We start from the raw sequence: 15,262 nt of genomic DNA, 5'->3' as shown, positions 1-15,262 counted from the left end.
AAGTTGGCAGTTCTTGATTGTATAGGTTTGCACCAGAGGCTTCAATGAGAACTGAGCCATCAAAACTCCAAAAATCCTGGGTAGATTTATTAACAATGTCAAATGACAAACTAATTTTAATTAAGCAGCCCCATATTTTTACAGCCTGTAGAGAAACAAGGTTAAAGTCATTGGTTGCAATTGTTGATAAGAACATTCTTAAAATAGTTTTTAAATGTTGTGGACACTCTGAGCTTTGGACACATGCATGTTCAGTTGGAAATTAACCAAAGTAGAAATTAGTATTTTGTGATCCAAACAGCTTCTCTAGGAAGGTATTGGATTATTTTGTATGCTTGAATTTCGAAGATCTATTTGTTAAAGGTAATGTTACTCATTTAATGTCATTGCTCCAATATGTTCCAAAATTATTTTTAACATTCCACTGCGTGTGAGAAAAGGATGATACTGAAAAAATGTAGCTGATTCAAATATTTTGTAATTTCTACAATGCAACAAAATGGTCAACTAAAATCTGTCAAGAACAGCGAAGTCATTTTGCGGCAGTCTGTAAATCTTATCCCAACAGTAAATAGATCAACATTGAGACAATCCAAGTCATCCAGCCCATTGACAGTAGCTGCCTAATATGTGATTGTTATCAAAATTATAGAAAACTACAAATCAGGAGGTAAAAAGGTATTTCAGCTCATTCTTCCCAATTCTTCCATAGGTCTGTAGATAATGCCATTTCAAGAGATTAGTAAGATTTGGGGTTGGTGCATTCAGTCCTCCATATATTTACAAGATCTTGCACTCACTGAAATTTGGAATGTGACGGGATCTTGTATACAACTATAAAAGGCATGGATAAGATCCAGGTAGATGAGTTGTTTCCATTGGTAGAGGAGACTAGAACTTGGGGACATAGTCTCAAGATTTAGGGTTGTAGATTTTGGATGGAGATGAGGAGGAACTGCTTTTCCCAATGGGTGGTGAATCTGTGGAATTCACTGTCCATTGAAGTAGTGCAGGCAACCTCAGTAAATATATTTAAAAGTTGGATAGAATTTTGGGAATTAAGGGATATGGGGAAAAAATCAGGTAGGTGAGATGAGCCAGTTATCAGATAGATCTCATTGAATGGCAGAGCAGGCTTAATGTGCTGGATGTCCTGCTCCTATTGCTTATGCTCTTGAGTTCTGAATGGCAACATTGAAGGAAGGAAGGGAAATTAATGAAAAATGGGCTGGAAAAGTTTCCTTCCTGTTGCTTCTATAACCCCTAAACTACAATCACACTTTAATATTGGTTATTCTTCATATACATCCATATGGCATCCTAAAATTATTCTGATCCACAATTTCTGATGCCTTTAATAAATGAACACCTTCCTAACCACTCCTGAGTGAAAACCATTTGGAACCATAAAAGCAGATCTAGCTTAGAATAGCTAACATTAGAAATCAAACTATGAACTAGAGTATTAAACTTAGGTTTTGCAGATCACCAAATGCCCAGCTAAATGTAGTGAGAAGGCAAAGACTGATCTAACTTTTTCCCTTCCAAAGTTTCAGCCTTTCTCATCTTCACCGTTGGTTGGGGGCCCGTTGGTTGGGGGCCCGTTGGTTGGGGGCCCGTTGGTTGGGGGCCCGTTGGTTGGGGGCCCGTTGGTTGGGGGCCCGTTGGTTGGGGGCCCGTTGGTTGGGGGCCCGTTGGTTGGGGGCCCGTTGGTTGGGGGCCCGTTGGTTGGGGGCCCGTTGGTTGGGGGCCCGTTGGTTGGGGGCCCGTTGGTTGGGGGCCCGTTGGTTGGGGGCCCGTTGGTTGGGGGCCCGTTGGTTGGGGGCCCGTTGGTTGGGGGCCCGTTGGTTGGGGGCCCGTTGGTTGGGGGCCCGTTGGTTGGGGGCCCGTTGGTTGGGGGCCCGTTGGTTGGGGGCCCGTTGGTTGGGGGCCCGTTGGTTGGGGGCCCGTTGGTTGGGGGCCCGTTGGTTGGGGGCCCGTTGGTTGGGGGCCCGTTGGTTGGGGGCCCGTTGGTTGGGGGCCCGTTGGTTGGGGGCCCGTTGGTTGGGGGCCCGTTGGTTGGGGGCCCGTTGGTTGGGGGCCCGTTGGTTGGGGGCCCGTTGGTTGGGGGCCCGTTGGTTGGGGGCCCGTTGGTTGGGGGCCCGTTGGTTGGGGGCCCGTTGGTTGGGGGCCCGTTGGTTGGGGGCCCGTTGGTTGGGGGCCCGTTGGTTGGGGGCCCGTTGGTTGGGGGCCCGTTGGTTGGGGGCCCGTTGGTTGGGGGCCCGTTGGTTGGGGGCCCGTTGGTTGGGGGCCCGTTGGTTGGGGGCCCGTTGGTTGGGGGCCCGTTGGTTGGGGGCCCGTTGGTTGGGGGCCCGTTGGTTGGGGGCCCGTTGGTTGGGGGCCCGTTGGTTGGGGGCCCGTTGGTTGGGGGCCCGTTGGTTGGGGGCCCGTTGGTTGGGGGCCCGTTGGTTGGGGGCCCGTTGGTTGGGGGCCCGTTGGTTGGGGGCCCGTTGGTTGGGGGCCCGTTGGTTGGGGGCCCGTTGGTTGGGGGCCCGTATGAAGCAAAGATGAAGGCAAAATTCTGTTGATGAATTTGGAGAGTGGTCCTTGTGACCCCCCCCCTCCCCCCGTAGTTGTTGGAATCAAAAGCATTAAGATTTTAAAAAAACATGTTATCTGTGTTGCTTCTTTCACCAAGATGCCAGAAAGCATCTTTTTCTTGATTTCAGTTATGTTTTTGGGGAGTGAGTTTGCTTTTTTACCCTTCACATTTTGCTAACTTTTGAGAGGTAGGAATCTCAAATACAAGTAGCAAATACTAATGTCTATCCATTGGTGTTTTCCTAATTCTAATCTGTATATTACTTGCATTTTTTTAATTAAAATTCAGGAATGCTGGTTTTCTTAGAGGTTGAAACATTGAATAATGATCTGTTGTAACACAAATGACAGTAATATTTTCATGACTTTTGCCACAAAGAACTTTCTCTGAAGTGAGACAAAATAAAATTCTATTTATAGAATAAAGGTCAGACAATGTCAATCAGTAATGTTTTATAGAATTGTATATTTATAATTATAATAATGCTTTCATTGATAACAGTATGTTTTCCTTTCTGTGAATTGGTTCTGAAGGGAAAGTAAGGAGTTTGTTGGTAGACATTTCACATGATGTTTAGTCATGCCTTTCACAAACAGCAAAGCATTACACAGAATCAAAGGGGAATTGAATCATGCGAGTTGCAGTGAAGTTGCCAGATGCTTCAAGTTCCGCGGAGAAAGGGAATACTCTCACCTTCTAAACTGGGAAAGAATAATTTTTTTTCCCCAAGGTTTTGAGGGGGAGAATCATCTGTATAACCATTGGTTTCATTTTAATGGGAAAGGTATTGTCTTAAAAGCCACTTCTGTGGAGGGCTACTACTATATTTTTTAAAAAAATATGTTCTGGAGAAATTTAGTGTATTTCCAAGATTTGCTATAATCTAGTTTGTGTGCAACTTTTAGCCCAGGTCGGTTATTTCCATTTAGATTTTTGCTGGAGAGTGTATATTCCCATACAATCTGTTTTACACATGGAATCACAGATATTGCAAATGGATAATTTCACTTTATGAATGTACATTCATGACTTGCAGTGTTTAAATTCATGTGCAGTATGAAAGGAAGCTATTTGGCTACCAAGTCCATGCCAGGACAATGCAAGAGCAATCTAGCTAGTCACACAATCGCCATCCTTTCCATTGTTTTCCCAGCCAGTCTTCTGAATGCCACATTTGAGTACATTGGGTTGCAGAGGCTGACAACTCATTTCAGATTCTAAACATTTTAATAACAAAAAAAAAGGGTTTCCTTCATCCTTTATTATTTTTCAGATCACCTTGACTGTTCTCCTGGATCTCAACAATTTCAATTGAAACAGTTTTTCCATCTCTTCTGGATAGACCATTTATGTTTTTTAATCTATCCTATTCTCCTTTGACCACTTGTTTCAAAGAGAACCAATCCAACCTTTGCCATTCGGCCGACGCAACTAAAATTTTCTGAAGAATGAGGGGATATTTGATAGAGGAATTTAAAATTATGGGGTTTTGACAAATGTAGATAGGTTTTTTCACTGAGGCAGGTCCACTGGCTTCACTAGGTGGGTGCGGACCACACCGGTGACACCAAAATGACTGTCTATATATAAAAAAATTTGTGCAGAAATTTATTTTATAAAAATATCCCTGTAGTTAGTTATAACAACAAAAAGTACTAATTTACTTTTTGACTAATTTACTTTCATTGTTCTTGACTTTTAACACAATCACTTTTAATGTAAAATGCAAGGGACGAAAAATAAACCCGGTCAAAGATGCTATTATTACCCAATTACAAAGATGCCTTGAATCATGTGGTTTTGTCTGCATGCAGTCTGGAAGGCTGGCGGCAAAACTCTACATGCCAAACTGCATGAGTTTTTCAAGCTTTGTTGGGACCAAGGTAAACTGCCACACGATCTTCGTGATGCCACCATCATCACCCTGTACAAAAACAAAGGCGAGAAATCAGACTGCTCAAACTACAGGGGAATCACGTTGCTCTCCATTGCAGGCAAAATCTTCGCTAGGATTCTACTAAATAGAATAATACCTAGTGTCGCCGAGAATATTCTCCCAGAATCACAGTGCGGCTTTCGCGCAAACAGAGGAACTACTGACATGGTCTTTGCCCTCAGACAGCTCCAAGAAAAGTGCAGAGAACAAAACAAAGGACTCTACATCACCTTTGTTGACCTCACCAAAGCCTTCGACACCGTGAGCAGGAAAGGGCTTTGGCAAATACTAGAGCGCATCGGATGTCCCCCAAAGTTCCTCAACATGATTATCCAACTGCACGAAAACCAACAAGGTCGGGTCAGATACAGCAATGAGCTCTCTGAACCCTTCTCCATTAACAATGGTGTGAAGCAAGGCTGTGTTCTCGCACCAACCCTCTTTTCAATCTTCTTCAGCATGATGCTGAACCAAGCCATGAAAGACCCCAACAATGAAGACGCTGTTTACATCCGGTACCGCACGGATGGCAGTCTCTTCAATCTGAGGCGCCTGCAAGCTCACACCAAGACACAAGAGAAACTTGTCCGTGAACTACTCTTTGCAGACGATGCCGCTTTAGTTGCCCATTCAGAGCCAGCTCTTCAGCGCTTGACGTCCTGCTTTGCGGAAACTGCCAAAATGTTTGGCCTGGAAGTCAGCCTGAAGAAAACTGAGGTCCTCCATCAGCCAGCTCCCCACCATGATTACCAGCCCCCCCACATCTCCATCGGGCACACAAAACTCAAAACGGTCAACCAGTTTACCTATCTCGGCTGCACCATTTCATCAGATGCAAGGATCGACAATGAGATAGACAACAGACTCGCCAAGGCAAATAGCGCCTTTGGAAGACTACACAAAAGAGTCTGGAAAAACAACCAACTGAAAAACCTCACAAAGATAAGCGTATACAGAGCCGTTGTCATACCCACACTCCTGTTCGGCTCCGAATCATGGGTCCTCTACCGGCACCACCTACGGCTCCTAGAACGCTTCCACCAGCATTGTCTCCGCTCCATCCTCAACATCCATTGGAGCGCTTACATCCCTAACGTCGAAGTACTCGAGATGGCAGAGGTCGACAGCATCGAGTCCACGCTGCTGAAGATCCAGCTGCGCTGGATGGGTCACGTCTCCAGAATGGAGGACCATCGCCTTCCCAAGATCGTGTTATATGGCGAGCTCTCCACTGGCCACCGTGACAGAGGTGCACCAAAGAAAAGGTACAAGGACTGCCTAAAGAAATCTCTTGGTGCCTGCCACATTGACCACCGCCACTGGGCTGATAACGCCTCAAACCGTGCATCTTGGCGCCTCACAGTTTGGCGGGCAGCAACCTCCTTTGAAGAAGACCGCAGAGCCCACCTCACTGACAAAAGGCAAAGGAGGAAAAACCCAACCCCAACCAACCAATTTTCCCCTGCAACCGCTGCAATCGTGTCTGCCTGTCCCGCATCGGACTTGTCAGCCACAAACGAGCCTGCAGCTGACGTGGACTTTTTACCCCCTCCATAAATCTTCGTCCGCGAAGCCAAGCCAAAGAGACTATTAGCACATGCTGATGCTTGTTGCTGCTGGGCATATGATATTGTAATTTAAAGGTGTAGCTTTTCTAGTTGTTTATATCCCTTCTATTGCCAATACAATGAGTGCTGGACAGAAATGACAACTTACGAGTCACCAAAAACATTGCGAAGGATTCTGTATGGCCTGGTACAGGAGGAGGAGGAGGTCTTGGGGTGGTAGGGGAGGGGTGTGACACCACACTGGGTGACACCAACCCTAGTAATGCCACTAGATAGGACAAACCAGAGGACATGGGTTAAGGATTAATGGGAAAAATGTGGGCTGAGTTATAACATTTAAGAATTTGGACAGGTGCATGGATGGGGGGGAGGGGGGTATGAATGGCTATGGACTGGGAGGGGACTAGGCAGAATAATAATTTCGCACAGACTGAAAGAGCTGATGGGCCTGTTTCTGTGCTGTAATGTTCTATTCCAAAAGTGGTCCAATTAACTATTTCTGTACCCTTCTGAAGCCTTCAAATCTTTTCTAAAGTAATCTTTTCTGGATGCAAGACTCCAGTTGTAGCTTCATTGTTAAAGTTATTTCAATAGCTGCTTTCAGGTGCATACTCTGCCAAGAATGTGCCTGCAGAAGCAGATTCAGACCTGTGGAATGGTCATTCAGGTGGCAGTGCTGAAAGCGCAGTGCTGGCTAGCTGAAAGGGACAGCTTCATGGGAGGTTCCTCTGAGTGCACTCCAGCTCCTGTCCCTTTAGGCTGTCGGCTCTGGGCCGGCCAATTGTCATCACCTTAGCAGCCACTTTCAGGTACCGTGGGTCCTCAGTGCTCTGGCAATTATCCCTCCCTATATGAAGATACCAGCGTTATGGACTGAGACCTTCACGGTAGCTGACATCTGCAATGAATGTTATCTGAAATTGAAACTATAGTAATATTTTGCAGAAAGAAATTAGCTAGATACTGAATAAAGGTGTATAGTACACTCCCCTTCATTGGAAGGGGCTTTGAGTACATGAGATCTGTTACAGCAGTACAAAGCATTGATGAGAGTCCACTTGGAATATTATGTGCAGTTCAGATCTCCAATTTGAACAAAGGAAGTGATCGAGCTAGAGAGGGTGTAGAAAATATTCATGAGGGACTTGGAGCAGGAGTTATAAGGAGAGATTGGATAGGCTGGGACTCATTTGCCTTGAGTGAAGTGTGAAAGTCCCCTCTTAGGATACAAAACAAATTTCCAGGGCACCGTAAATCAGGTCAAACACCTTTTATTGCTTTGCAAAGCCTGAGCACAGTTTCATAACAAGAGACACTGCCAAGAAGCTAGTCCTGCTCCAAGGGTATTGTCTGTCTTGCTTCCGAAGTACCGCAGCATTTGTATCTTCAGGATGCGTGACAATGGGTTTATTTTTCATTCCTTGCATTTTACATTAAAAGTGATTGTGTGAAGTCAAGAAAAATGATCTTCACGTGTGGGATTCTCAGGCCCTTGGGGACTTTGCTGATCACTTTAAATGTTGATTATCTTAAAATGGACAGACATTTCAGACCTGATCAAAAAATGTCCCCTGACCTCAAATACAACTATTGATAGCCTTCACAGGTGATCTTGACAGCGTATTTGTTGATCACTTTTGGGACTGATCACATCAAACTTGCTGCTTGGTATTTAGAATTATCAATAGTCTTCACCAGTAATCCTGGCAGAGCATCTGCCAATAACATTGAAACTTCTCTCCCCCCCCCCCCCCCGCATGATATTTAATAGATATTTAAATCACTCCCCCCACCCCCAACCGTAGTCAGTCATTCCACTACATTCAGGGTTAAGGGAGAATTTCCCCACCCCAAAACCACTGTGACTGTAATGTTTGGGGCATAGATTCTCAAGATGTGTTGTATGCCCCACTGGTAGGGCATGGGAATATTTGGTGAGGCATGGAGCTCAAGAATATTTTAGTGGGGCGTAGGAATATTTTGGGGGAGAAAAATAAAGTTGGCTTGAAAATATATGTTGAATGTGTGTTTGAAGTGGTTGACGTATAGAAGTAGTTGAATATGAAATGTTCCAATGTATTCCTGACCTTAATTACATTGAAATACACTTTCAGTAAATTATTTAATTGAAACTTCTTTTGAATACAACTTTTTTCCACTAATGGTTAATTAAAATAGTATCTAGGGCAAAAAAGGTTGAGAACCACTGGTTTAGGGGAAAGGCTGAGAGAAAGAAACCCACATGCACAGAGGTTTTGAAAGAATCACTACCTAAATCTCACCATTTGTATTTTGAAAAGGGAGTGTAAACTTTATCAGAAGGAGGCTGAGGGGCTACCTTTCAGAGGTTTATAGAATCGAAGGTTAATGGTCAGTCTTTTTCCCTGGCCATAATTTTAAGGTGAGATGGAAAGGTGTTCTTCCACACAATGACATAACATCAGCAAGAGCTAAACAGGACAGAACCTGCGAGAGGAAATGGTAAAGGTGGTTACAATTGGGTTTAGGGGGATATGGATCAAACTTGGGAAAATTGGGCTAACACAGAGCAGCGTTGGCGAGTTTGGCTGAAGAACTGGTTTATGTCCTGTTTAGCTCTTGACTGTATGTTGCGCATATAATTGATACATGATGCAAATCATGGAGTTGATAGCATTCTTGACTCTTAGAGCAGGATGTGGGTGTTGACAAAAATGTAAGCTGCCGTAATAACTATAACAGTAACCAATGTTAATTCCTCCACACCTCGAAATTTCAATGTTTTTAAAATCACCACAATTTCACAGTAGCTGCACATGAAATACAGTTAATGCATTTTAATAAATTCTAGGGTCATGAAAGACTATGGAAATTAGATTCTTTATATTTATTACATTATTTCTATCAACTTTGAAATATCACACATTATTGAAAGAGCAACATGAGTGCCAGTTCTTCAATTCAAAGTTTTCAGAATGATATATTCAACATTTTCAAAACACTTTCCCTTAATTTTTTCAATACACAATCCACCATGAGTTTAATGTCATATATAATTGGTGCTTCAGCTATGGGTTTTTTAGGATGGTAAAATACTTAACCGTTCCTGATGGAAAAATTCCATTCGATAATAACAAATTCTGAGAACAATAATGTCTGTTCTTTCTTCGTGTGTGGAAGAGGAGGGGAGAAGCAAAAAGCAGTTCATATGCTTTCTTTGAACAATAGTAGTATAAAAAGGATCATCAAAACTAAAGTAAATGGAAAAGAACCTGATGGACAGCATATTTTCATGGTTTGTTTTATGAAATAAATAACCAGTAGTAAATGGATTGAGATATAATGTTAAAGTTCATAGCAGCTAGCAGTGTGGCAGGCTTGTCCTAATAACGTTGTTCACTTTTTTATATATTAAAAAAAATCACTTGGATACAAATGCATCCAGGAAAAAAGTTTTTAAATTAGTCTTCCACTTTTAGTCCTGCTGAGCATAAATGAATTGGCGTGAACAAGTCATGCAGTTCGGAGTTTTGAGGCAACATCATCGTGCAAACGTTCATATTATAACATTTCTACAAAAAAGTAAAAATATTAGAGCACGAAAAGTAAGGCAGTTGTGTATGGTTCATTGTTTAATCAGGAATCCGATGGCAGTGGGGAAGAAGCTGTCGTGCCCCTGTGTGCTTGTCTTCAGGCTCCTGTACCTTTTCCCCGATGGTAGCAGAGTGAAGAGGGCATGGCCTGGGTGGTGGGGGTCTTTTAAGATTAGAGGCTGGGTTTTGTTAAGACTCCACCTCGTGTAGATGTCCTCGTGGAGTGGTCTGGTGCCTGTGATGTCGCAGGCTGAGTTAATAACCCTCTGGAGGTTTTTTTCTTGTCCTGAGAGATGGTGCCTCCCTACCAGGCAGTGATCCAGCCAGAATGCTCTCCGCAATACATCTGTAGAAGTTTGGGAGTCTTTGGTGATGTACAGAATCTCCTTAGATGATTTTAGTTTGCACAAAGTTGCTGGAGAAACTCTGCAAGTCGCGTAGAGTTCGTTTTGTAGCAGAGATTTCTAATCAATGTTTCAGACCTGAGACTTTCATCAAGGTATGAGTTAAAAAGTAGGCCTGAATCACCATGCAGATTTTCTTGTTTAACATGATAATATTCTGAGCTGTGTGTGCTATTATCAATTTAGAAAACCTTTGTTTTATATTTATTTGCCTATAGTTCCTTTACATTGTAGATGTGGTAAATATTCACTGCTTTGCCTGTAATTTCCTGCTTTTCCATTGCATCCTGTATGTTGAGAAAAACTTGCTAGAATTGGCATACTGCAGTAAACTTTAAATCTCTGCAAAGCCTTTTAGTATATGTAGACTGTCTTTGAACATTGTTTCACATTATGGTTTCCAATTGTTTTTTAAAAATTCACTACAGGCAATACCCAGGTTACGAACATGTGGACAACCTGTACTTGTGAATGAATCATTCAGGAGCAGGAGCGTAAATGTGTGTGTGTAACATGCGCATGCGCGAATACCTCACGAATGGCTCTTCTGTTGTCAAGACGTCGATGGAACAAGAGTAAATGTTAACTTTTAATCACGATTTTTTTTTGCATGAAGGTAAAATATAAACTATGCACTATGTATATAAACTATACTTTGACGAACTGGTGCTCCAGAAGAAGTTCCAAATTCCATACCTGGAGTCTGCCTGTATTATGAGTAGTTTGCACATTTTAATTAAAAGCAGATGCTGTCTATAGCCCTTGACACACTGGGTAACCAGTACATTGGCCATTCAGTGAACCAGTTAAGGAAGCTTTTTTTGCCTTGGTAGTATCATCCCCAGTGTGATTTGATGCCTATGTGCTGGTTGACCTTTCACACTGGTAGATTAGCTCTCAATTACTAGGACGAGGTGTCAATGAGAAAAGGACTACTCAGCAGCAGAATGCATAATATGATAAATTACTGATTTTAGTGAGAACTGCGGGAAGATTTGAGATGAATCACAGCTGTGAATGAAATATTTTTCCATTCACATCCAATAAAATTGCTTTAAGATGGGATTTCGTGGAATACCTTGATGAGCATAAAATTACAAGAGCCCCCATGTTCCATGTCATTCTGCTAGCAGGAATACTTTAGCGAGGGCATAACCAGCATGGTCGCCATGATGTAAAACATGAAAGTCTGCAGACACTGTGGTCATAGTTAAAAACACAGTGAACTCCCAGTCTTCTCCTAGTCTTCTCGATGTGGATGGGACCACAGAGAGCACTGGATGTAGTCGATTCACAAATGAATTGTTGCTTCACTTGGAAGGACTGTTTGGGGTCACAAATGGTGGTCATAAAAGCTGGGATCTTCCAATGGCCACCCATTTCAATTCCCCACCCTTTTCCCACGTTGACATGTCTTTCCATGGTCTCGTGCATTGCCAGACTAATACCTGCACATTGGAGGAACAGCACCTCTTATTCTGTCTGGGCACTCTACAACTGGATGGCATTAACAGACTTTTCTGTTAGCAACTGCTCCCATCTATCCCCACATCTCCTTTCCTTTAGCACTTTCTGTTCTCTCCCCTTCCCTCTGTCTCCTTTCTCCAGCTCTGCATTTACTGTGCCCAACTCCCACGAGTCAACTTTCTTCTCCACCCTGTTCTGTCCATATTCAATTAACACCTGTTGGTCTGTGCTCTTTCTTTCCTTCTGACCTTTTGATTCAGGTGCTTGCCTGCTTTTTACTTGTACCTTGAAGGGCCCAGGCCCAAAATGATATACATCTTTATCTCCCGTGGATGCTGCAAGACCTGCTGAGTTCCCCCAGCATTTGTTTTTACGATGCCCATCATGATTACTTGCTTTGCCTGAAGAAGCTGACATTTACATTCTTTCCCTTGAGGCCAAAAACTCCTGGAAATGGCTTACAGGCGTAGTTGTACTTGGCACTGTGGTCTGGATGGGCCTCGGCCCTGAAATAACAGGAGGATGACACCAGAAATTGATGAACTGATTTCACTATTGAATGAAGGTTACAAAGTTCCATCCAAAGTAATTCAGTTAGAGTCTGTTTTTGGGAAGGTCACTTGCCTTTGACTTGACCTTTTCTGTGCCTGCAAAAAAGGCTTTTTGTGTAAAGCTCTGACATCTTTACACTATCCACTCAGCATGGATTAGGAGAAGGCATTTGGCAGAATATCTTTGCAGGTATAGAACGGATATGTTGTCCAAAATGGACTTTGAGCATGGAAATGGGAATTAGATTGTATTTGCTCTTCCTTGATAAGCTGTGCAGTCTAAATATGTATGAAATGAAAGCTTCCCCATCATGGTGTTGGATAACACTGCCCACTTTCCTCTGCCTTGTTTGTATTGCAAAGCCAATTCCATCAGGAAAGAAATGGTATAAGAATGCCAATGTGAAGCAGTGAGGTCACTTGGATCAGTGCCTCCTTGAATATAGATAAAGTCACTATCTTCCCTGGGCTGCCCACCTGAAGATGCTGGAATCTAGTTGAGGGAAATTTGCATATTGCAAAGATTGGATAGAATTGGACAGCTAAGTGAAACCAAAGTTGGGAATGTGATCGTAGGGAGATCTTGTGATGGTGGGCAAGAACCTGGTGATAAAGTGCAGTGTTCTTGCTGTTCCTCTGGACTTCACAGGTGGACATAGCCTATACCCTGCTCCTTGTCTTCGTCCAAACCATATTAACTTTCATCTTGTGATCCAAAATGGATCAGGTCATGATGTAAATTTTTGACTGAATTATCAGAGCAAATTGACATTCTCCAAATTACTCGAGTGGGGGGGAAAAAAAACTTCAAAAGCAGTTCGTGTTGGGACCTCTTTTTTCAGATCATCCCCTTTGAGATCTGGAAATCAGCAGGTCCATGGGGGGTTTCTGGAAACTGATTACTTTTCCTCAAACAACAAACTTTTTGAGCTTTCCTTGACGAGTGCAAATTTTGAAAGAAGTCTAATTCTGCAACTATGCAAGCGCTAGCATCTTCAGTTTGGCTTCATTGTTTACCCAGCAGCCGTACATGGGTATGTTGTCTCTGTGTGGGATAACAGGAAGAATTTTGAAAAGCTTAGTGCTGACATTGTTCTTGTGGCATTTTGAATGATGTAATTGCTATTCACTCACATTTTATGGTGCAGTGAGAGTCATTATAACAACAGCTGTGCTCTGCCTGGCGTGTCATTTACACATTAGCTGTAGTGTTCAAGTAATCATTGCATTAATGGATGTAGAGATTGTTTATCTGTTTCTATATTTAGATATTTCTGTGAACTAACTTTTAAGACATCCCTTTTTAAAGTTAGTCATGTATCTTTTGGAAAATACTGGCGGACTGTTGACCAACATAAGAAAAAATGGGAACGAATCAAAATAGAACCTGACATTATTAATGAATAGCTTATATTTTATAGTATTTTAATAGTTGCACATATAACTTCATTCCTTCAAACAAAAGAATTTAAATAGATGCCAACTTAACATTAAAAATGTAATTTCTCATGTATGTGATTGAAGGTGCCAGGAAGATTGCAGCAAAGAGATTGATTTAATAAATTATCATTTTTCTCTATTTAAAACCTCCAAGTCTTCCTTGAATGTAGAATCTCATTTACCCTACTTACGAACACCATACATACGACCGAAAAATAATACTGTATAAATTTAAAAAAATAAATTCAAATTATATGTAAATATAAAAATAATGTTGGGTCCCGGGTATCCAGGGACTTTATTTTGACGGACCAACATGGCAGTGGCTACGGGCTGGGAGGACACCGAGACACAGCTGCCACCGAATGTTTTATTTTCGGACACCAAAGACCTGATGTTCGAGGTGGGGGAGGTGAGTGCAAACCTGGAGTAACCTACATCTGACTTGTGTCCATTTCAAGATTCGATCAGTCAGAACGGAGCTTGGATGCATGACCATTGTTTCCTTGCATCAGAGGTGATGTTTGCAATTTTGAATAAAAAGTTGAAAGTTTGGAAGATGACCCATAACCACGACAGGATATTTATTTGGATGAGATGTGAAGTTAGTCTCATTTGCAAGTTCCAATCTAAATCGACCTCCTCTTGAAGAACCTGTGCCCCAGTGAGCATGCACTGCAAACGAGCTTGAGAAAGCTCTTTGCTGCCATTGGTCTCTTGTCCCTTCATAATTCTGACCATGTTTAAATAGGAAATAATAGCTTATAAAGCACCTTGGTTATTTCTTACATCTGCTCATTGTTATTTTTAATGCAAATTCTTTCATTATCAAATTTCCTCCTTCCCATTGTTTCATTTTCCAGATCTATTCGTTTCTTTATTATTTGACCCAGTTAAGGCATTTTGAGATGCTGTCCTTCATCAGCTGAGGTGTAGAATAAGAAAAATGGTCAAGAACTGTCAAGAGCTAGAGTACTCTGTAGAAAAAAGGCCCAATAATCTTGGCTGAATTATTTTCTGGTTGTCAATACTTTGCAGGAAAATGATTTAACTTTTCCATGCTAATATGTACATTAAAAATAAATCAAATGTACAAAATAAATGGATTGTCAGTATTATTCCGATAAATAGTATTAGATCCAGAGCACCTTCAAATCCCACCTTGTTTTTGTTCCACCATACTTGTCTATATTTTTGGAGGTTTTGAGCCATGCTCTAGGGGGTTGTAGCATTAGCTGCTTCTATCCCATTTTCATGGCCATTGTATCTCTGTTCTCTATTTTGGACTTGGATCTATTTCTGCACCTTGATTTGATCTTGCCTTTACTCTTGAGGGTCAAGTTCAAGCTCTGCTTTGACTATAGGCACAGCTGCCAGTTTCTAACCTAGTTGTAGGCTTGGGATCTGCTCCATTCCTGCTGAAGGATATGCGATCTGCTTTTACTGTGTAGCCTGAAGTTGGCTTCTTTTCACCATTTCATTATTTATAAATCCATAATTAATTATTGAAGTAATTTTAATATATTTTATTTATTAGCTAGTTTGGCTATTATAGTTTAAAAACACTGATTTTAATGAAAAGTAACCTAATGACACGTTAGTTTTCTCATGTCATTATGTGTCCACCAGATAATTAAAAACCTATCAATTATTGTTTCCCAAACTGACAAAGTAGTGGATAATTGAATAATATCACGAGTTGCATAGAACATAGAAATCTACACCATACCAGCTCTTTAGCCC

The 15,262-nt window shown here is 42.1% G+C and overlaps 2 protein-coding genes across 2 annotated transcripts in view; one reads left to right on the top strand and one right to left on the bottom strand.

The window, feature by feature from the left end:
- LOC138758725 (guanine nucleotide-binding protein G(I)/G(S)/G(O) subunit gamma-7-like) overlaps window positions 1-15,262 on the top strand; it is a 78,814-nt gene that overhangs the window by 36,829 nt on the left and 26,723 nt on the right. Inside the window, exon 3 of the mRNA XM_069928062.1 lies at window positions 10,490-10,636. Within this exon, the coding sequence (XP_069784163.1) occupies window positions 10,560-10,636 (77 nt within the window). The 5' untranslated portion in view covers window positions 10,490-10,559. The remainder of the gene's footprint in view (window positions 1-10,489; window positions 10,637-15,262) is intronic.
- Window positions 1,553-3,999, bottom strand: LOC138756826 (uncharacterized). Its single transcript, XM_069923216.1, has 2 exons — window positions 3,991-3,999; window positions 1,553-2,560 (listed from the first exon to the last, which is right to left on the bottom strand). The coding sequence occupies exons 1-2, from the start codon at window positions 3,997-3,999 to the stop codon at window positions 1,553-1,555; spliced, it is 1,017 nt and encodes a 338-aa protein (XP_069779317.1).

Source organism: Narcine bancroftii, chromosome 3, assembly GCF_036971445.1.
Source record: "Narcine bancroftii isolate sNarBan1 chromosome 3, sNarBan1.hap1, whole genome shotgun sequence".
NCBI lineage: Eukaryota > Metazoa > Chordata > Chondrichthyes > Torpediniformes > Narcinidae > Narcine > Narcine bancroftii.
The sequence above is the reverse complement of the archived record's forward strand: the minus strand, read 5'-3'. Positions and strand labels throughout refer to the sequence as shown.